Source organism: Capricornis sumatraensis, chromosome 9 (assembly GCF_032405125.1).
Source record: "Capricornis sumatraensis isolate serow.1 chromosome 9, serow.2, whole genome shotgun sequence".
NCBI classification, from domain to species: Eukaryota; Metazoa; Chordata; class Mammalia; order Artiodactyla; family Bovidae; genus Capricornis; species Capricornis sumatraensis.
Genome location: NC_091077.1, coordinates 82,788,469 through 82,810,955, shown reverse-complemented (window position 1 = coordinate 82,810,955; position 22,487 = coordinate 82,788,469). Strand labels below are relative to the sequence as shown.

Sequence of the window (22,487 nt, the reverse complement as noted above, 5' to 3'; positions counted from 1 at the left end):
AAATGAAAACTGTCTCCACAACCAGAGAATTCGTTCTGAATCAATCCTAATATTGATTGAAGTTATTCACCACAATCTATCAAATTTTACAAATGCTTAGGTTATTTGTTTCCAAATAATCTGTATCTTACTGTCGAAATTTTATTCCTGTCTTAAATGAACATAAAAGCAGAGAATTACCCTGCAGGTCTCCTGGAGCACATGGAACTCCCCTGCCTGCAAACATTCTCCACCCTTGGAGAGTGAATTCAGTTCCACGGATCTAAGATGAACTTGACTTAGTTCTCTCAAGCAGAGTGGCTGAAGAGTTATTCTTTCCTCCCCAGCTCTTTGAAAGTTTCCATCTTGATTCACTCAACATACTGGAAGGGAAAATGTATGTATTGTGTTTTGGGATGGGGGTAGAGTCTCTGCTTTTGAAAGTTATCAGCAACCTACTAAACTCAGTCAGGGTTTACATCCTTTCAAGGTGACTCTGATTGTATAGTGTCTTGGAGTCTGAACTGTCATTCAAAGATACCAGCCGACTTTTATCTTTAAAATACACACCACCATGATCAATGGCCCTGAAATCTCAGCAGATAACTAGCATCACGAGCATGAACAAAATAAACTGAGGATAAAACTGTAATGTAAGTAATTGACTTTTTCCTTAAGTAAAGATAGATCACTGTCTTTTTTCTAAGGTTAAAAAGCATGATTTCATAGACTCACAAACACAGAAGGGAAACTTATGGCTACTCAAGGGAAAAGGTAGAGAGAAATAAATTAGGACTTTAGGATTAAAAGATATACACTACTATAACTAAAATAGATAAACAGCAAGAAAGACCTACTGTATATAGCACAGGGAACCACATTAAATATCTTATAAGAACCTATAATGGAAAAGAATACACACACACATACATATAACTGAATTACTTTGCTATATACCTGAAACTAACACAACGTTGTGTATCCACTATACTTCAATTTTTCAAAAAGCATTATTTCATTAATAGACAAGGTTTAGAAATAAATCAGGTATTTTGCTTTGCTTTACAGAAGGAGTTAGCTTGGTTCAGCTTTGAGCACTGCTTTCCGTTCAAGAAAGGAAACATAGCATCCAGTATTAGTCAGTTACTTCTGTGATAGGCACGTCCCAGCTGGTCCTTTATATGATACATATATAAACAGATCAATTTATGAGGAAACAGGCAAGCAGCTGGATGGTGAAAAGAAAAGGCTGGATCAAGGAAGGTTCTTGAACTGTGGAATGACTTACTCTCATCCTCACATGCAACATTCCAAAACAGTCTTTGTTCTTAGCCCACCAGGCTCTTCTGTCCATGGAATTCTCCAGGCAAGAATACTGGAGTGGGTTGCCATTTCCTTCTCTAGTGGATCTTCCCAACCCAAGGATTGAGCCCAGATCTCCTGCCCTGCAGGCAGATTCTTTACTGTCTGAGCCACTAGAGAAGACTTTGTCTAGGAAATCTTTTGTCTTTAAAGGCTAATGCCAATTCAAAAATCAAAACCCTGAAGATAACAAGGTCATGCTTCAACCTCTAGTAGAGAAAGAATTCCTGGAACATGAAAGAGCTTTGTTTTTAAATCCCTTTTATCCGCACCTTAAAGCTAAGACATTCTCAAAGCAATGGACCTTATCAAAACTTGGTTGATAACTAGCCCTTCTCCATAATATTTGACCCATTTCAAATTCTTTTCATTGAGATTTTACGATTTTTTAATTTGGTCAAATAACCACAAAGAACAATTGATGGAAACAAATTAGTTCTGCTAAAGGATCAGAATCTCTTGGTTTCTTTTCTTCTCTAATGAAATAAAAAAAAATTTTTTTCACACACTAAATGAAATTAAAGTTCATCTTTCTGTGACACAAATTTGACATTTACTACCATCTCTCTCTCTCTCACGCACACACACACACACATATTCACCCCTGCAAGTACAGTATTTCTTGGCCTCAGGGAAGGCAATATCTAGGCTAGACCTTTGGGAGTGCCCCTGTTCATGCAGACCTGTGCAGTGGATAGGTTCCCACTATAAAGATGATACAGAAATTCCAAAATGGTTAAAATGACTAGCAGAATCAACAGCAGCAGACTCCTTGAGATGGGAAAACAGAGCTGTCCTTTGGACAAACTTGTTAGCTAACTAAACAATCTTTACACACTAGTCCCTGGGTAGAGTTTGAATTTGTGCTTGAGCAAAAAGTACAAACTGTTTCATGTCATGGATCTTGAGGCTCTCTCGTATCATCAGTTCAGTTCAGTCACTCAGTCACGTCCTACTCTTTGCAACCCCATGAACTGCAGCATGCCAGGCCTCCCTGTTCATCACCGACTCCCAGAGTTTACTCAAACTCATGCCCATTGAGTCGGTGATGCCAGCCATCCATCTCATCCTCTGTCGTCCCTTTCTCCTCTCGTCTTCAATCTTTCCCAGCATCACGGTATTTTCAAATGAGCCAGTTCTTCACATTAGGTGGCCAAAGTATTGGAGTTTCAGCTTCAGCATCAGTCCTTCTATTGAACAGTCAGGACTAATCTCCTTTAGGATGGACTGGTTGGATCTCCTTGATGTCCAAGGGACTCTCAAGAGTCTTCTCCAACACCACAGTTCAAAAGCATCAATTCTTTGGCACTTAGCTTTCTTTATAATCTTTCACATCCATACAGGACTACTGGAAAACCATAGCTTTGACTAGACAGGCCTTTGTTGGCAAAGTAATGTCTCTGCTTTTTAATATGCTGCCTAGGTTGTTCATTACTTTTCTTCCAAGGAGTAAGTGTCTTTTAATTTCATGGCTGCAGTCACCATCTGCAACTATTTTGGAGCCCCAAATCTCTCATGTATATCTGAACTGCAAATCTTGAATCTGCGTCTGCCAAGGGCCTCCTCTGTCACTGACCTTGACCTACACACATATTTATCTACAGTTTTTCAGCTTCGATTGAGTTAGACTGAATCTTTTGTTCTTTAAAATTCACTGAAATTTAGATTATCTTAATGGCTTTGTGTTTTAGAACTACTTTGGCTTTTGCCAAGTATGTTTAAACAATTAATCACATACATTCCATTGATAAAAACCACTCTTGACATTTGTCCAGTAAAGTCATTCTATGATATAATATATTATTGTAATTGTTGGGAGAATTTATTAAGGCTTCAAGTTATAATTTGGAGTGGTTTTTTTTTTTTTTTCCCCATGAACAATCCAGTCTCTACTTTCTACCTAGTCTCCCTTTCCCCAAACACTGCTGATTTAATTCACTGTAAAAAAATTTTCATAAGAAAACCAAAAATATCCTCTAGGTTCACACGCCAAGGGAACCAGCCAAGGAAAACTTTCCGCTGTTATTACTGTGTATAAAGTGAAGATACGGGAAAGACTGGTCCTAATATTTGCCTCAGTTGCTAGGATTTCACTAAGCATGTGACTTCATGTGTTAGCTTCAATTGTATTTGAAAAATCATCTCATATCACATGTAACTTTCAAGTTCACAATATAATGCAATTCATACTAGAATTTTAAAACCTAAAGCTATAGGGACTTAACTCACAGAGAATATTACTCCTGCAGGAACCTAAGCACAGTTCTGGAAATATGAAGTTTTGAAATGCAAAATACTATCTGGCCACTAGGTGGTGATATCCATCCATCATTATATTTTGAATTACCAAACTAAGTCACAGTTAAAACAATGTAGAATCCCCCCAAAACTATGGGGAAAAAAAAAGATTAAAATTATCTGTGTTATGTCCTTTCAGTTTTGTGAGGAAAAGTAAGAAGAGAACACTTTTCTAAAAAATAGACCTCAACTAAACAGTAAGTACCAATCCCATTACATTCTATTTGGCTACAGGCCAATGTAGCTATAATCTAAACTTTCTACTTGACAAAAACATTCAACTACAATAGTTTATTTTTACTATTTGGCCTTTTAAAATTATCAGATGACTTACATCAATGGTGAAACTGCATCAGAAACAAGCCAAATCTATAATAGCCACCTAAAATCCTTAGAACAGGGCAGATCAAAAATAAGCACCTATAGAGGAGAGTGAAAAGGTTGGCTTAAAACTCAATATTCAAAAAACTAAGATCATGGCATCTGGTTCCATCACTTCATGGGAAATAGATGAAGAAAAAGTAGAAATGGTGACAGATTTTATTTTCTTGGGCTCCAAAATCACTGCAGACCATGACTACAGCCACAAAATTAAAAGACAATTTGCCCCTTGGAAGAAAAGCTATGACAAACCTACACAGAGTATTAAAGATCAGAGACATCACTTTGTCAACAAAGGTCTGGATAGTCAAAGCTATGGTTTTTCCAGCAGTCACGTATGGACGTGAGAGTTGGACCATAAAGAATGCTGAACACTGAAGAACTGATGCTTTCGATGTAGTGCTGGAGAAGACTCTTGAGAGTCCCTTGGACTGCAAGATCAAACCAGTCAATCCTAAAGGAAATCAGTCCTGAATATTCATTGGAGGGAATGATGCTGAAGCTCTAATACTGTGGCCACCTGATGTGAAAAGCCGACTCACTGGAAAAGACCATGTGCTGGGAAAGAATGAGGGCAAGAGGAGAAAAGGGAGATAGAGGGTGAGATGGTTGGATGGCACCACCAGCTCAATGGACATGGGCTTGAGTAGGCTCCAAGAGATAGTGAAGGACAGGGAAGCTTGGCCTGCTGTAGTCCATGGAGCAGGGATACGACTTAGCTATTGAACAACAATATGCACACAAGTTAACGTCTTTGTGTGATTTAGTTTGTTTTTAACTAAAATCTTATGTAGATTAGTTATAAAAACATGACCCTTGTACTAAAAGCTGACTTCTCTGTGTCCACACTCCTTTTATCACCTGGAACCGGTAGGGCCACTGCTGCTCTTCCCATGGCCAAATGCAGATGATGCCAGGATGCCAGGGGTAAGCAGATAACCACCCAAGGATAAAAGGATAAAAGCAAACTCCAAAGAGACAACACCCACCCTAGAGGATTGCTTACCCTTTTGAAACATATGCTGATAAGAAACCACCTTTGCACTAAATGAAGGACTCAGATAAACCACTCTGGGTTTTCCTCCGCCCCTAACTCTCCACCTTTCAGAACACAGGTCAAATGGTTATCTGCCAGGAGCTTAGGAGGACTACTTATTAGAGAAATCAAAACATTTGGTAACTTTAAAATGCCTTTCTCCCCTAGATGGCTCTGGTCACAATAGGCATTTGTTTGCAGTCTGCGGCACGGGGGGGGAAGGGGGGCGGTTGTATTTAATTTTGTTTTATTTAAATTGTCGGGGCACATGACCTCACTTCGAGGTAGAGATACCCTCTTCTGATCCTGGTACTTGCTTCAGGTTACTCTGGTCTCGGTCGTTGTTTATTTATGTTTTAAAGGAGGTTATGGTTTTGCTGTTGTCTTTTAGTCCAACTACCAAAAGGAAAAGAGCAGCTTTGTTTTAAAGGAGAAAGAGACGTTTGTTTTGGTGTCCCTGCCCTAGGCTGGCAGCCTGGATTCGGATCCTGCAAACATGAATACGTCGAAGGGAAAAAAAAACTAACTTGGGGTCTCCTGATAGTTGTTAAAGTGGCAATATGCCCACTATTTTCCTAGCTGGCAAGTCTCTGTGCGGGAGAGATGATCTGCCAGCTTTGGAGCACAGCGCTAATCTTGTGTAATAGCGTGAGCTCACTGCCCTACAAAGTGGTAATTATCAACAGCAGTTTCCAAAGGATGTGAGTTCCTTCCACTGTGAGAGCACTTGGGAGATGGGGCCCCAGGCACAGCCCCACAAGCCACTTGCATTTAATCCCCACCATGAATGATGCCAGTGGGTTCCTTCGCCCCAAGTTTGTTTGTACAGGTCTTCAGTCAGGAAGTGCTAACGATCCAAATGCAACGTGAAAATGCCAAATCCATTCAACATTTTCTTGGCCTTTTCCTTGGTTATGCATTGCCTTAAACTAATTAGCAATTAAATTTAAATAACCGTGTGTGATTTTCAAGTTTCACAGGGCACTGCTGGAAAAGCCTCTGGGAGAAGGAACTACTGCATTGATCGATTCTTCTTTTTTAAAGGAGAATTGTGTCAACTATGAAGTGATCTGGTGGAGGTTAAATATGGTTCTTCCAGCTGTTTGCCTGTAACAAACCAGCTGTACTCAAGGAAGGGAAAGGAGGAGATGAGTGTTTTGTTTTCTACAACTACAATATTGCTCGATCTATCTCACGTGTAGAATCAGAAGAATCAATTCTTGGTTTCAAATCAAACTGAACTGCAACACAAGTAAAAATTTTCACTAAGAGTTCAGTGGCCTTTTGGACAAGAAACTGAAAATTCTTCTACTCATGGGCAATGTGTGAAAGGAAGAGGAAACAACATACATTTTCCTTGGCTTTTAGGATAATGTGATGAAGCCTGTGAGATTTAACATAATTAAATTAATGTTGATATGCAGTGTGACTTGCTCACAGGGAACTGGCATTTGACTTGGAGCTGAAACCACAGCACAGCCAACACACATCCATCTGCAAACACTTGACAGGAAGTCTTCTAAGATTTTCAGGTAGAAAAAGTAAAACTGAAAGTTTTAGCTTGGGGGTTGTGTTTTGCATCATTGTTTTCGGCCAAATCATGCTCAGTCCCTTCAAACCTACAAACTTGCAAACAAACTTGGAAGACACAGTTAGTTAATTCTCTTGATTCTCTTTTCAATGTCCAAGACATCTGGGAGGGGGAGGAGGATACGAACCTTTGTGTTTATAAAAGGGTAATAACAGTACATTCCTGCAGAAAAAAAAATAATGGTTTATGGCCTGCAATTTGTTACTCTTTTTCTCTGTCCCTTTTAAGTGTCTCTTCCTGGATTAAAGGCCATTTCTTTATTGTTTCTACCTTTTTAAAAGCTGGTTTTTTTTCTCACCATACTTTGCATGACAGACTGAGGTGTTTATTCATGAAAGAAGAAAAGGGGACTCTAGATTTAAAGTCAAATCCACAACCAATTTGGCTTTTTTTTTTTTTGCATCAACTCTGCATCATGACCAGGACGGCAAGTGAGTATTCCCAATTCTAGGACGGCCAGTTTGCCAATGCTCAACCATGTTTTTTTTTTTTTTTTTTTTTTTTAAATTGCAAAATTCAGATATCTTCCAGAATATTATTCCCGTAGCATTTTTTTAAGCACAAAAAGGATATCAATAAGTATTTCATAATGTATCTCATAACATAAAGGCACAAGATTAATTAGCTAGAGCTAGAAAATAAGACATCTAGAGATTTGTGAATTACTAACTTGTTTGAGAACTTTCTGACTAAAGCCAGACAAGTGCAGAGAAAAGGAAGTCTGTTGTCTCCAAACACGACACTGGAGAGTGAGAAGGAGGCTGTGCCTACTTCCTAGGAAGCTGACAAGCTAGCGGTCTTCACAGAGAGACACTGAGGGCTGACAAAACAGAGATGACGGGAAAAGCATAGAAGAGATGCAGAAAGTGCTCTTTTAAATGTTTAAGTATAAAGCCAGGGGTTTTTCCCTTACAAATCAAACTTTCCCAAAGCTCCTCAACATGTTTTTTAAAGGGAACTGGATTGTCAGTTCTATTCAATCCTCAACCTCTGGACATCGAAGGTGACATTTTCCTTTGAAGTAATCGCATCTGGTCCACTGAAGCATCCGAGTCCCAGTGGTGAGGGGGGAGTTCTGAGCGGCTGCAGGAACTGACTAAAAAGAAGACGGAAAGGAGCAATACAGACCTCGGGAGAATTCTCTGAGAGTTTTATTCCTGGGGGGGGTTAGAGAGAGGAGGGAGTAAGAGCCTGAAAACTCTAAGTCTCTGAGGGCCACGGGTTGATTTTAAACTGGGGAGTTGTGTTATAAAAATACGGTATGACGACGGCACCTAACAGGTTCCAACATCTTCCTAACTTTGCTGCCCATGGACACACTATAATCTGTAGTTGAAAAGCAAGTCATGAAGTGATTTTGCCAGGATGTATGTATGGGGAGAAACATAAGTGACTCCATAGTGCTCCCTGAGGTCTGGCTCCCTCTGTGCTTGAAAGGATGGACTCAGATAGCGGATGGATAAAGGAAGCCCTGCCCAACTCAGCAACCGCGTCATCCTTAGGGAAGCAACCCATAAAAAATGAAACAAGCTGAAAACATTCAGGAGTGAGATTCCTTTTGCTTGTTTCACTACATTTTGGATTTGGATAATATGGTTTTTAAAAGTCTGAGTAATTGTCAGTTTCCCAAAACTTCATGGAAAATTGGCCCTGATATAACTCAAACTTTTGAAAAGTTTGCTTTCCATTTCTTCTTCCCAAGGCTTATATGTATTCTTGGGACAACCATGGACAAAATTGTCATCATTTCCAGGAGGAACATCTGTTTTCCTTTGAGTTAATAACTTTTGTAAGATGCATTATGCTCAGCGACATACTTCTAATTCACAGAAACATTTTCTTTTTCTTTTCATCATGTTTGAAACACCACCTATTTTATGGTTTAATGTTTTTCATACTGATACAACTTTAAATAAAACAATTTAGATAAACAAGAATTGTCATAGGGAGATTCAGCCAAAAGACTTAATGAGTCTTTTCAGGATTCAAAAGATAACACAGTGAGTTGGTTGACCAATGTATGGATACTGATTATCATTCAAATATCTGATTTTGTCAACCACTCTGCTAGGTGCCAAGAAAATAGGGATGAAAGTTAATCTCCGCCCCAGAAAGCTCAGTGTCAGGAAATTAACACTACAGGTTTCAATGGTAGGATGGGAAGAGTGCACAAAGGTTTCTGCAACATAGAGGAGGAGTCCTTAGTCACATCCAGCTAGGAAGGTTTCCTGGAAGAAGGCGACTCTTGGCTAAGCGAGATATTCAAGCATTTATCAAGTGAATTTAGGGCAATAGGTGAGAACATTTTGAGAATGAGGGCACATGAATGCAAAGACCTGCAGGAGTGAGATGTCATGGCTTATTCCTGGAACTGGGTATTTTGAGATAAAACAGCTTAGGAAGTGGCAGATGGAGAAAGTGGGCGTGATACGCCTCACAAATAATTACAGAATTTTATCCTGAAGGCAAGAGGAAGACATTTGCAGAATTTTAAAGGGAGTAACAATAGTTCAGAGCAAGGGAAGAGGAAGGTCATAAGCAGTGGAAAACAAGATCTGGGGGAAAAACACTTCAGACTAGTCATTCATTTAACAATAGGTTAAAGAAAAAACTTAAAAGTCAGCTAATAGTATAGAAGCTAGATAAGCAATGTTTATTTAAGTTCGCCAGCTTTAATGTGTATTTAACTTGGATGGTTTAACTTAGTGTCTTTGAAGACATTACTTGGGTGACAAGGAAAGTAATTCATTATGGAAGTTATTTGTCAGGCTTTCTAACAAGCACTTGAGGCATTTTGCTGTGAGAAATCAATAGTCAAGTTAAAGAATGACTGGTGAGTAGAAAACCAAAGGACAAACTGAAATGTGACTGCTTAGTAGGAAAGCAAGTGACAAAATAAAAACTGAAATGTATCAAGAGAAAATAGCTTTCATAGAAATCAGAAAAGTTAAGCTAGAACAAATATTGTTCATGAGTACAATTTTGTGAAATTTATTGGATAAATACTCCAAATAAATAACAAAAAATATTTTAAAGATTCAGCAAAGGCAAGAATTTGGCATTGTAGCAACATCCTATTAAATAAACCAATAATGTGGAATGAATCCATCAGAATCTGAAGAATAAGGGCAAAGTAAATAACTTGGCCAAATAACATTATTAATTTAGTATAAGCGTATAAATTGAATTATTCCAGCTATAAAGCATAATCACATTAAATGCGATACACTGCAAGATTTTTGGAAGCAGAATTTAATGATTTCAAGAAAAGAAATGATTGAAATTGAGACCTAGTATCAACTTGTTTGTTTTAACTGTAAGACTGAATGACAAAAGATAATATACGGTAAATATCAAAGGTTCTTTTTGTTTTAATACTGCTCTACCTCCCAAGAAGGATAAGCTCTAATAAGCCTTTCAAACAAAAAATGGGGGTGGGGGGAGAGGGGAGAAATCACTCTAAAATATAAACAAAGTCCTTGAAATTGCACATAGTCAAGTTAACACCATTCCCAAGTGTAAGCAGATACTGCTTTTCCCAAGGAAGAGTTTACTATTAGGGATATTTTCAAAAGCAGGACACTTGGAGTAAACAGCGAAACAAAGGAGAACTATTTTATTCCAAGGCCTGAGCACACATGGAACCTGTTAAGGGGATGGTGGCTGCAGAAAGAATTACAAACGAATTTAAGAAACACCTAGGCTGCCTCGGAAAGGAAGGATGGGGGCAAGGGTGGTTAGAAAAGCAGAAAGTGGGCCAGAGATCAGTCGAATAGGAGGGAGACAGACTGTTGGGCAGATGGCCTCTTCTGTTCCAAAATGTTCAAAGTTAAGGATACTCCTTAGCACACTTTTATTTTACACAAAGAGTGAATTAAGAAGAAACCAGGGGTCTGTCAGAGTTTTTTCCTAGATTTACTTGCGGCATTTCTTTGATAAACTTCACCTTGTTTATGTCATTCATTTGCTGCCTTCTTCAAATTAAGCCCCATTTATTTGGTGCTCTCTCCAAAACCCTTGGGTTTGCATTAGAAAATGTGAATTAATTGAGGGAAAGTTTCTTGTTTATGTGGTATAGTTACCTATTTTAGGTCACGTTACCTTCATCTGAAAATATCAGAGTGAGTGAAAGTTGCTCAGTCTTGTCCGACTCTTTGCGACCCCATGTACCTTACAGTCCATGGAATTCTCCAGGCCAGAATACTGTGAGTGGGTACCATTCCCTTCTCCAAGGGATCTTTCCAACCTAGGGATCGAACCCAGGTTTCCTGGATTGCAGGCGGACTCTTTACCAGCTGAGCCACCAGGGAAACCCAGAAAATATCAGACGAAGATCATTATTTCTCCTTTGAAAAAGTGCAATGCTCACTTATTTACCAAGTTTAGGACCAGTAAAAACTATGGAAATGGTAAGTTATTTTTTCACACATGTTCAGTCCATTAAAACTTAATGGACACAGATAAAAAAAAACATTGAATTCAGCTGGCTTGCTTCAGAAGAGTGGAGTAATGACATCTGATGAATCAAGCATATCTAAATGGCACCTGACAGGCAAGATAAATTCCCTAAGACATTTTTCAGACCTCACTTAATCTGCCAGCTATAAGCCGATACTCAAGCTCACTAACCAAACTCAGAGGGAGTATAGAGCCTTATTCTACACACCTTCAGAAAGAAAATGCAAGCAAGAGAACCACGTCTTTGAAGAGCTAAGTTGCTCTTGGAGAGACCAGAAAAAACATTTAGTAACATGGAAAAGTACAGACAATGAGGATATATAAATCTGGTCTATAGGACCAATGACAGGCTGACTGGAGATAGTCAGGGACCTTGCCATCAGATCAGTATGTTTCAAACGAGAGACTTTACAAGTACTCGACCTGGCAAGATGCATCTATCCTAGCTCAGGGCAGGAGCATACAGGTAGCCAACTAACATGCACACTTAGAGATAAGTCACGGTCCAGGTCCGCAGAGTACAGGTAAATACCCACCAGAGATGGTCACCTGAGTGCCTGGCATTCCAGCTTCTGTAATAGAGCTCACAAGAACCTGCACTTTTACTGGGCTATTTATAAGGGGGAGACTTCATAGTGGGTGGCCTAGACCCAATTTATCCCACAGGAATGAAGTCTACATTCAACAAGGGAAAACTTACTAAAATGCCTATATTACATAATAAACTTCAACAAAATTATAAAAAGTTTTAATTATCTGTAATATACATGAAAAATCTTTAATTTTTATGTTCACTTACATTAATAAAAACAATCCTGTCTATCTTAAACTAAAATTTATATATAAGAACTCATCTACATGAACCACTAATAATCTGAACAAAATTATCGGCCTGCAATTATTACTCATTTCAGCAAAATGAAAACAGACAGAGGTAACAACTGCAGATACATTAATACCATCCACCCAGGACAAGTAGAAGAAAATGAGACTTTTGATGAAGTGAAAAGTGAAAGTGTTAGTCACTCAGTCATGTCGGACTCTCTTCAACCTCATGGACTGTAGCCCACCAGGCTCTCTGTCCTTGGAATTCTCTAGGCAAGAACACTGGAGTGGGTATCCATTCACTTCTCCAAGGTATATTTCCAACGCAGGGACTGAACCTGGGTCTCCCATATTGCAGGCAGACTCGTTACTGTCTGAGCCACCAGGGAAGCCTAAGTCTCTTGATACAAGGGCTGAAATCCTGTACCTTACTGAGAATATATTTTATGGACAAACTACTTTCTGTACTTTTTCTGCCTTTTACCAAAGAACTTACTTATTAACACAAATGACAAACAATGTTGATTAAATATAAGGTGTGATGACAGAGACAGTGCAAGCCAGGGTATTTTAGGGTTCTAGTGGCACCCCACTCCAGTACTCTCGCCTGGAAAATCCCATGGATGGAGGAGCCTGGAAGGCTGCAGTCCATGGGGTCACTGACGGTTGGATACGACTGAGCAACTTCACTTTCACTTTTCACTTTCATGCATTGGGGAAGGAAATGGCAACCCACTCCAGTGTTCTTGCCTGGAGAATCCCAGGGACAGGGGAGCCTGGTGGGCTGCCGTCTATGGGGTCGCACAGAGTCGGACAAGACTGAAGCGACTTAGCAGCAGCAGCAGCAGCCGCAAAGGCAAAATGTGATAAGGGATACCTTTTTTAAAGTCAAGGAGGTACCAGCTAGGAGAAAGCCTATGGCTTCTCCCTTTAATAGCATTGTGACTGTGGGCAAAAGTTTAGCCTAACTGACCTTCATTTTCCTATTAAAATAAACCTAATGCCTTTCTTACAGGTTATGTGGAGAATAGACGAGTACAAAATGCTGAGTACAATGATGGACACAGAGATGAACTGAGGGGCATGTCCAGGAGAGCCCAGAGAAGTTTTCCTGAACAGGCAGAGCAGAACTTCTGAAAACAATAATTAGTTTGGCGTCTGTTCTAGAATGAACTTCACATTTTGCCAAACTCATTAAATCCAGATGAGTGGCAGTAATGAATGAAACTTAAGCACACACAAAAAGTGTTTAAAAATTATTTTCAGGTTTTCCTCTTGTTTATCTAAGTTAGAATTGAATTTACACTTAACTGTCTAGCCTAGTAGATCCCAAATCTTTGTCTGCATTTTAGAATCACCCAGGGAACCCTTAGAAAATATAGCTGCCAGAGGTTTTGCTTTAATGAATTTGAGCCGAAGCCTAGACACCAGTTTTTTTTTTAAATTACGCTCCCCAGGTGATTTTAATGAACAGCCAGAGCCCAGAACAACCACTGTAGCTAGTTGCACTTGAACCAGTTCTTAGGAATTAGACTCATGCATTTACTAGCAGCGACTCAAATCAGCTTCACCCATCCTGACTGAAGAAACTTATTGAAGCCTACTCAAGGATGTGGGCAGTATTATCAAATCACTTCTTTCTTTAAGAGGTGGAAAAATCTAAGAGACCATATAATTAGTCAGCAGAGTTTGAATAGAAAGAAATTTATAAGATCATAATTCAACAATCCTTTCGAAGATGTAAAAAAAGTGAGCATTTTTTGCTCAGATAAAAATGAGCCATGCCTTACAATAGCAGATTTCCAGTGCAATTATGTAAGAAGAAAAGGTTTTTTTTTTTTTAAGGACATTTTCTGTCACATTTATTATTTCCCTTTTTGCTTTGAAGCTGTAAAAACAAAGATAACCATCTGAAAGACAGACCTGAGGCAATTCTGCTGATTGTGCAGTTTACCTGTTCAATGGAAATCCAATATGCTCCTCTTTTAAGAGAGCCACCCTGACTGGAATATTAGTAGCTGGATCTGTTCTCAGGGAATGAACTATTTTAACCCCTATTTCACCAAGTAGATGAAATATTACATCGATTAGATGAAAATATCACTGAGCAAGATGTTTAACTGGTCTGCAGCCTAATGTGTCTCAGTAAAATGCCAGCAACCCACAGTACCAAGTTCTAGAATTGGCAGCGTTTTAATCACCAACTTACCAGCGTGCTGCCATCAGTCCAGCGGAAGTCATGCTCAAACATCTTGTCATTGAGACCTATCCACTGATAATCATGGCCCACACCTAAGAAGGAGAACAACACAGACCTTTTTATTCCCTTCCCCACTTATGGATGAAATGTATCAAAGAAAGTTATTTTTGGACTGAATCATGAATCCTCTCCTGGCTGAATTTCTGTTTAGTTGCTCATAAAAATCTTTCATGGTCTAACTATCTTTTGTTCTTCTGCCCAACGTGTTTTAAACTAAAAACCTAATTTGCAAATATCGTGAAACATTAAAATATCAGACAGGGACAATTATTTCCCTAGCAGTTTACTACAATTAAGTAGTTTTTTCCATCTTTACTCACGATAGAAACTTTCCACTTTTTTTTTTTATTAAGCTGTGCAGTTGGCAAAAGTTCAGTGAACCAATAAAATGTGACAGATCTCACCCATACTAGACTCATTTCTGAAGCCACATGTTTCTTCTCAAAGCATTTTTAATGGTGAGCACCTAGACTGGACAGTTTTGCAAAACTTCCTCAAAAATAATGACTTTCACCATGAAATGAGTCACAGGCAAAGACACCATGAAAAGAGTTAAATGAACCTCTACCCAGATTGCAAATTAACAATCAAACTTCTAAAAGATAGCAGGCATCTTGAGAACATATTAAATAGATCATCAAACAATGCTTCATGAGCAAAAAATTTCTATGTATTTTCTACATAAAAGCTAGCTGCCCTCCTCTTTGCCATAGTCTAGGAAGTTATTAAACAGCTCTGGCAATAAGTTTCATTAGCTTTCAGCATCCATAAGCCAATTATGCTCAGAGAATAACATTAGGGTGCTATTATAATTTAATTTTAACTAGTGGGATAAAAATAATTGAAAGCAATTTTCTCTTTAACTTTAGACAACATGTGTACATATTCAAAGACCAAAAAGTATGGGAAGAATTAGATTGGAAACTTAAGAGGTGGTCATTTCTGTAAGTTAAAAAATGATTAAATAGCAATTTCATATGATTCCACCTATAGCATGCTATTTCAACTATTTCTGGTGGCAAATCAAGAAATGTCTGCCTATGTTACAGTTGAATGTTTCTCAAAATAGGGGACTTACATAGGAGAGATGATATTAAGCATTTTACAGACGAGGGATTTAATAAGTTGAGTCACAACTGAGAATGCTACTTGTTTCAGTTAGATGCAGGAAAAACTAAGAAGGTGTTAAGATTGAATGAAAACCCATGTATATTGGGTACATACGATTCACAAACATTTGTTCCTCGTGAGACAGAATGCTGGTGAGATGGGCGCCCTGCAGACGGCATTCCCGTTCAGCTGCATCCCACGTCCGTCGATGGGCAAAGTATTTGTAGCACTGCCCTTGAAATTTGTGCCAGCCGTAGTCACATGTCTCCGTGTCTGGGAAGAAACAAGGATGGGCTTGTTAAACTCACCTTTATCATTCAAACTTGGTTCACTCATCCAAAAGTTCATAGAAATCCCAAGCCACATCAATGCAATGTCCCTGAAGCAAGGGATTCACCAATTTTGGTTACAGTGACAAAGAAATCATGATAAAGAGAGCCCACATGATTCCTGCCAAGTGAGTGACAATACATCTTAGGACTGGAAAGGCACTACTGAACTGCACTTTCCTTGATGAAAGCCAGTATCAGCAGGAGAAAAACTGGAAAAGGGGCCAATCAAAACCTCAGTAGGCTTCAGAGTCTACTGATTCACTTGTGAAGCAACTGGGGCTAATAATTTCTTACCAAACTTTTCTAAAGAGAAATCAGTCAAATGATAAGATAAGAATTCTTGCTAAAAGGATTATGAATGCTCTATTTGCATAATAACTTCAAAGGCTCTGGAAATAGTCCTTCCCCACTTCCCAGAGAGAGAGCTGCATGGTCACAGGTTCTTGCCATGTAGATTTACTAAGAGAAGAAAATTCTTCATCAGTTGGCAGCTTCTGGGATATAACTAACAACTGTGAGCCTTTTTCCCAAAAGGAGAGGGAATATAGGTAAGTGTAAAAGCATCAGGATTTAAAGTTTATCAAGAATGACTTTAACTTAGTACCCCTCATTCCATCAAGCCATATGCACATATGTAGATATGTGTACATGTATTAATATATACATATACTTCTCTTTTGAAACAAGCACACTATAACCTGTATCCTGGTGAGATGAAAACATTTGTCAAATATGTTTAAATTTTACACTGGCAGTAAACTTCAGCTATATTTTCTAGATTGCCAGTTTTTAAGTATATCAAAAGAAAGTAGTCTTGCACGTAGCACTGCCCTCTCACTGGCAACCTTCTCAGACTAGCTCACGCACTGCTGCTGCTAAGGCACTTCAGTCGTGTCCGACTCTGTGCGACCCTATAGACGGCAGCCCACCAGGCTCCGCTGTCCCTGGGACTCTCCGGCAAAAACACTGGAGTGGGTTGCCATTTCCTTCTCCAATGCATGAAAGTGAAAAGCGAAAGTGAAGTTGCTCAGTCATGTCCGACCCTCAGCGACCCCATGGACTGCAGCCTACCAGGCTCCTCCGTCCATGGGATTTTCCAGGCAAGAGTACTGGAGTGGGTTGCCATTGCCTTCTCCAAGCCCACTCACAGGTGAGATTAAAATATGCATTAAATGATGATCAACAGAAATAATCTCACAAAGATATTGAACCAGTTACATGTAAAAACGAACAAAATGGCCAAGTTTATGAAATTGGGGACACTGTGAAAACTCCACATTACCTAATGATCAGATGCCTCTCCCCTAAATTTTACTGATTGATGAAGATAACAAAACTCTATGAGATGAAATAAACGCTCATTTTATATGTCTGACTTGGGGGCCAAGCTGAAAGTCAGATTGTTTCCTGATTCTTACTCCATTTATTCCTCCTGCTATAACTCATTGTGGGAAATCATGCATGATGAAGACTTAATTTTTTTCCTGGCTTCAGCGATTAAGCCAGAATCATACAACAGATGCAGCTTATCTCTGAGAACAGTCCTTATTTCAGTTTAGTCTATCAGGCCTGTTGTTTAGTTAGAGCCAGCTGACTAATTGATTTCAACAATGTGCACTGGAAGTTTTGAGTTGTATTACAGAGTTGTTTGGACACCACTAATCTCATAGGAAAGGACTCAAGACACAGATAGGCAGTTTGATAACAGTAGCACTCAGCACCCAAGAAGGAAGCCTATTTTGGCTACTTGGATGTAGCGGGTTTTCTTTCGGGAAGTTCACATGGAAGATTTCAGAGGAGAAGTGGGAGAGGTGTAGAGGAAACAGATCTTGGTATATGAAAGGGTTGCGGAGGGTGCGGGGGGAGGTAGAATCGGGAAATTTGTTAAAATACCCTTACTGCCAGTCAGTGCTGTGATATTGTAATAGCATCAGTTCAGTTCAGTCACTCAGTCATGTCCGACTCTGTGACCCCAGGGACTGCAGCACGCCAGGCTTCCCTGTCCATCACCAACTCCCAGAGCTTGCTCAAACTCATGTCCATCGAGTTGGTGATGCCATCCAACCATAACCTTGGAAATTATCATTTATTTGAAGAAACAGTTTAAGATTCTAGAGGATCCCTAACTTACTGAATAACACATCACAGAAAAATTATTCTCTACCCTCTTTCTTATCCTCTATTAACCTAAACAGTTTTAGTCTGGTTTTCTTTGTCTTTTATCACTAAGAGACAGTATTTTCCTCTTGTGTACAGAAAACCAAGTGATCCTAAAAATTTAGATGTATTACCATGACACTGCCCCAGTGCCTTTCTCAGTCAGCACATGTGTACAGAAAACAGAGGCAGTGTTTCTGCTAAAACCAAATGGGGACGGATTATTTATCTGTACTCTTCCAATGATTGTAAATAGATGTGCAAATACTTAACAGAGTGAATTTTTTTAAAGAAGCCAAATATCCACATCAATTCACTTAATTCTTATTATTCGTGAATTCAACAAATACGTAATGAAGGACTATGTGTCAACAGCACCTTCTAGGATGCAATTATGAAAGGAGTTATCAGAAGCAGTTTGTCTTTTCAATCTTAACTAAAAATAATGTGATACACATCTTATTTATTAAAAGGCAATGCTTTCAGATGATGCTTTCTTAGGCATCAGTCTACATTTGGGAATATTTCTTATGCTTTAAGACTCCTATGGAGAAGGAAATGGCAACCCACTCCAGTACTCTTGCCTGGAAAATTCCATGGACTGAACGGCTCCTTAGAGCCTGGTAGGCTACAGTCCATGGGGTCGCAAAGAGTATATTACAAAGTCCCGGATTTAGTTTGGCCTGTGTGTGTTGGGGGAAGATGGGGAGATTACAGCAACACTTGTTCACGACCACAGAGGCTGAAATTGTCATTCTTAGACAACCTCACTAAAACTCTCTTCTCCTTACGCTATATAGGTAACGTTTTCAACACTCCTAACATACAGCCCACAAGCCTTAAGAAACTGTCAACACTCTGGCACTTCTGGCTGGCAAGATGTATCTTGACTTGGGGGCAAGTTGTGTGTACAGAACTGGCCCTCCACGGTTCTAAGACCTCCTTCTAGATTTTAAGATCTGTTATCATTCCACCAAATGCGTCCCCTCTTTCAGAGTTGCTGGGAGTTGGGAAGTTACTAAAGCAGAGAACAGAAAAGGTCAGCTGAAGAAACAACAACACAGTCATCACCGACATTTGGATAGAAAACTGTTTAGACAACAATGCCGCTGTTAATGAAGAAAACATTTGTTCTTAGGCAACCTGAAAAGAGGAGAAAAAAATCTTTCAGTGTCCTGGCAGTAAATCACAGGAGCACAGCTGCATCTGGTAAACAGACTGGGGTAGCTATTCCTCAGCAAATCATGCGGATGAAAGTTAAACTTGCTGTAAGATAAAATAGAAGGCACCTGAAAGGCGATACCAGAAATGAGAAGAAAAATGAAAACTTTTTCTTTTTAATATTCTCTTAAAAGGAAGTAAAAGGTAATTGCTCCCAAACTCCCTTCCAAGGATGTTACTGCTGAATCTATCAGCTTCACATATAAACAAAATGCTTCTCCTTAAGAGCTACTTTAGAAGAGTGAAGATGTTGAAAAAATCTGGGCTTTCCAAGGCCACTGAGGTTCATTCTTCCCACTCTCTAATTTACTAGCTGTGTGACCTTGAACACATCACTTTTCCTTCCTGGGCCTCAATTTCTGGTCCACTTAACCCACAGAAATATTGCTGTCAGCCAAAGGAAATGCTGTACCTTGAAGCACGTGGTAAATTAAAAAGTAACCAACAAATAGTATCTCTTTGTATTCCCTGCCAAGAATTATGCTGAGTTAAGAAGATCAGAGCCTTTGTTTTGTTCAGAGCTCTATCACCAGCACCCAGAACAGTGCCTGCAAGACTGCACGTGTTCAAAATACTTGTGCCACAAATGATTTTTTGAATCACTCCTTGTACTTGGAACTAAGTGAAGCCAGAATCATTTTAACACATACAAAAGGCTCAAGCACCTCACCCTTTTGTTTTCTTCAACAATTAGCATCTTTCCTACTGTTTTCTTTAAAGAAGAGGACCTTGTTTGGTCAATTATCATATTTATATTTTACAATTTTAAAACAGACCCATCCTATGCAATAAGGAAAAAGAAAAGAAAACCCTAAAAAGCCCAAACATCATCCATCCCTTTCCTTTGGCAATTCAATGCACACTCCTTTTAGCTTTGCTTTAATTGTGTTGACATTCAGATTCATGCTGCAAAGCGGAATGTGGGGCCAGACCAATGTGTCTGAGTTATTAGACACTCATTTTCATTTTGTCTGGTGGAATGGAAGTTTGGCATTAAGCACTTTTATTAAAGCCAAACCACTGTATGACTTTAAGGAGAGGAAATCGATGTTCCAAAACCGAGTGTGCTGAGTATGCGATCTGTTTCTGATTGATGGGCTCAGAAATGTTACCATTAACCACCCAAAATACACTCTCAGGTTGGCCATAAAATGCAAATTACAGGGATCACTTGATTCAAGCCATCATGAATTTAGGCCTTTCATTCAGAGAAAATAGATTTTTCTTCAGTAGGAAAGAAACCTGGTTCATAATATCTTTTCTGTAGTATTTGCCAAGTCAAGGTGAATGTATTCACACAACTGCATTAACTCATTCTCCAGAGATGATCAACTATGAACAATAAGACCATTGAATCTCAAATGCTGATAGGAGAAAATAAAGGCAATTAACACTGAATTCAATATCCTTGGTACAAGTCACATACGTGATTAAGGTCCATGCCTAGTCTGTCCCCAGGAAGAATATGTACCATAGTGTCCCTTTAGGTGGATGGATGTCCTTAAAATCAGCTCAGCATGCCTGTCTGCAATTCCATTCTATCAGCAAAACAACAATGATCAAATGAACATTATTGTTCAAATGTTGTGAGCTAAAAACTCATTAGGAAACCTAATGTATTTTGGCAATCTGATAATTTCCTCTGCAGAAAAGAATATACAGTATGGTCAAAATTGCTAACAACAACAATAATAACAACAAAATCCAAATAATTATGGCAAAGGGCTGTCTAGAATTAACAGTTGAAATGAAGTATCAATACTGTTCATGCAAATGTTGCAAAAGCTCTTACCTTGCTCACAAAGTGCACCAACATAGCTCGGGAGGCAGAGACACCTGAAGGTATTAAAGCCGTCAATACATGTGGCTCCATTGCGACAAGGATTAGAATGACATTCATCAAAATCTATAATAAAAGCCACAAAAGTACTTTCAGTAAAAGGTCAAGAGATCCTATTTCATAAGATTGCCAGGTAAAATACAGGATAGCCACTTAAATTTGAATTCCAGATTGAAAAAAAAGAACTTTTAGTATGTCACATCCTTTATTTAGGGCAAACTTGTACTAAAAACTCTTCTTTTTTAAATCTGAAATTTTAGTGTCACTGACCTAATATTTTTATTTGTTAAATCTGGCAACCCTAAGAAAATGTCAAGTGTATTCAGAGTAAGGTCATTATCTCCACTGATGTTAGATGAGTCCCATGAGCCTTAAAACCAATAAAGAATCCCCCTAGCCTTCCCACCCCCAATTCTGGCTCATGCTCTGACCACCTCACTTGTGAAACACTGAAAATATTTCACTGGCTTCATAGCCTCCAGACCCTTCCCTTTCCAATATATCCTTCATTTAGCTGATTGTCATCTTTAGTCACCATCAAAGTAATTTTATTCACTGTTTTTTTTTATTTTAATCTTTTTAAATGTTTAAATTTATTTTTCAATTTGTACAAAATTTTTAATTTTATATTGTAGTACAGCCAATTAACAATGCTGTGATAGTTTCAGGCACACAGCAAAGGGACTCAGCCATATACACATATCCATTCTCCCTCTGATACCGCTACTGCTAACTCACTTCAGTTGTGTCCGACTCTGTGCGACCCCATAGATGGCAGCCCACCAGGCTGCCCCGTCCCTGGGATTCTCCAGGCAAGAACACTGGAGTGGGTTGCCATTTCCTTCTCCAGTGCAGGAAAGTGAAAAGTGAAAGTGAAGTCGCTCAGTCGTGTCTGACTCTTAGCGACCCCATGGACTGCAGCCTACCAGGCTCCTCCGTCCATGGGATTTTCCAGGCAAGAGCACTGGAGTGGGGTGTCGTTGCCTTCTCCGCCATTCTCCCTCATTGGCATCTAAACATTCCAAAGACCCGGATTATCCAGGGTAGCAGCTGTCAAAATGTGGTCGCTGGACCAGCAGTATCCGTATCACCTGAGAATATCAGAAACGCATGCTCCCAGGCCCATCCAAGACTTACTGACTCTGATATTTGGAGGATGGGAACAACAAACTGTGTTTTACCAAGCCCTCCAGGTGATTCTCATGTACACTACAGTCTTAGACCTTAGACCTAGATCCAACTAGCTTTCCACTGCTGTTTCCTGGTGTTTCTCTCTCACAGCCCACTAAGTAGGCACCCAGAATACTCGCGGTCCCCCAGATGCATCCTGCTTTTGTTTGCTGTGTCGAGTCTTCCTCTCCCACCTATGAAAATCCTCCCTAATTTCAGTGTCTATATTGAATGCAAACTTTCAACAGACATCTATGATCTCTTGTGATGAAATTAATGCCTTTATTCCATAGCATTTTGCAGTTACACTAAAAATTTAGTTAATGTTTATATTAAGTATTAAAAATGAATATATGTGTGTTTGGTCACTTTGGTCATGTCCACCTCTTTGCGACCCCCTGGACTGTAGCCTGCCAGGCTCCTCTGTCAGTGAGGGTTCTCCAGGCAAGAATACTGGAGTGGGTTGC

The 22,487-nt window shown here is 39.3% G+C and overlaps 1 protein-coding gene across 1 annotated transcript in view; it reads right to left on the bottom strand.

The window, feature by feature from the left end:
* The window catches only part of VCAN (versican), a 120,016-nt gene that overhangs the window by 14,861 nt on the left and 82,668 nt on the right, over positions 1-22,487 (bottom strand). The window contains exons 10-12 of the mRNA XM_068979267.1: positions 20,803-20,916; positions 15,415-15,573; positions 14,140-14,222 (exon numbers count right to left, since the gene is read on the bottom strand). Coding sequence (XP_068835368.1) covers positions 14,140-14,222; positions 15,415-15,573; positions 20,803-20,916 — 356 coding nt within the window. The remainder of the gene's footprint in view (positions 1-14,139; positions 14,223-15,414; positions 15,574-20,802; positions 20,917-22,487) is intronic.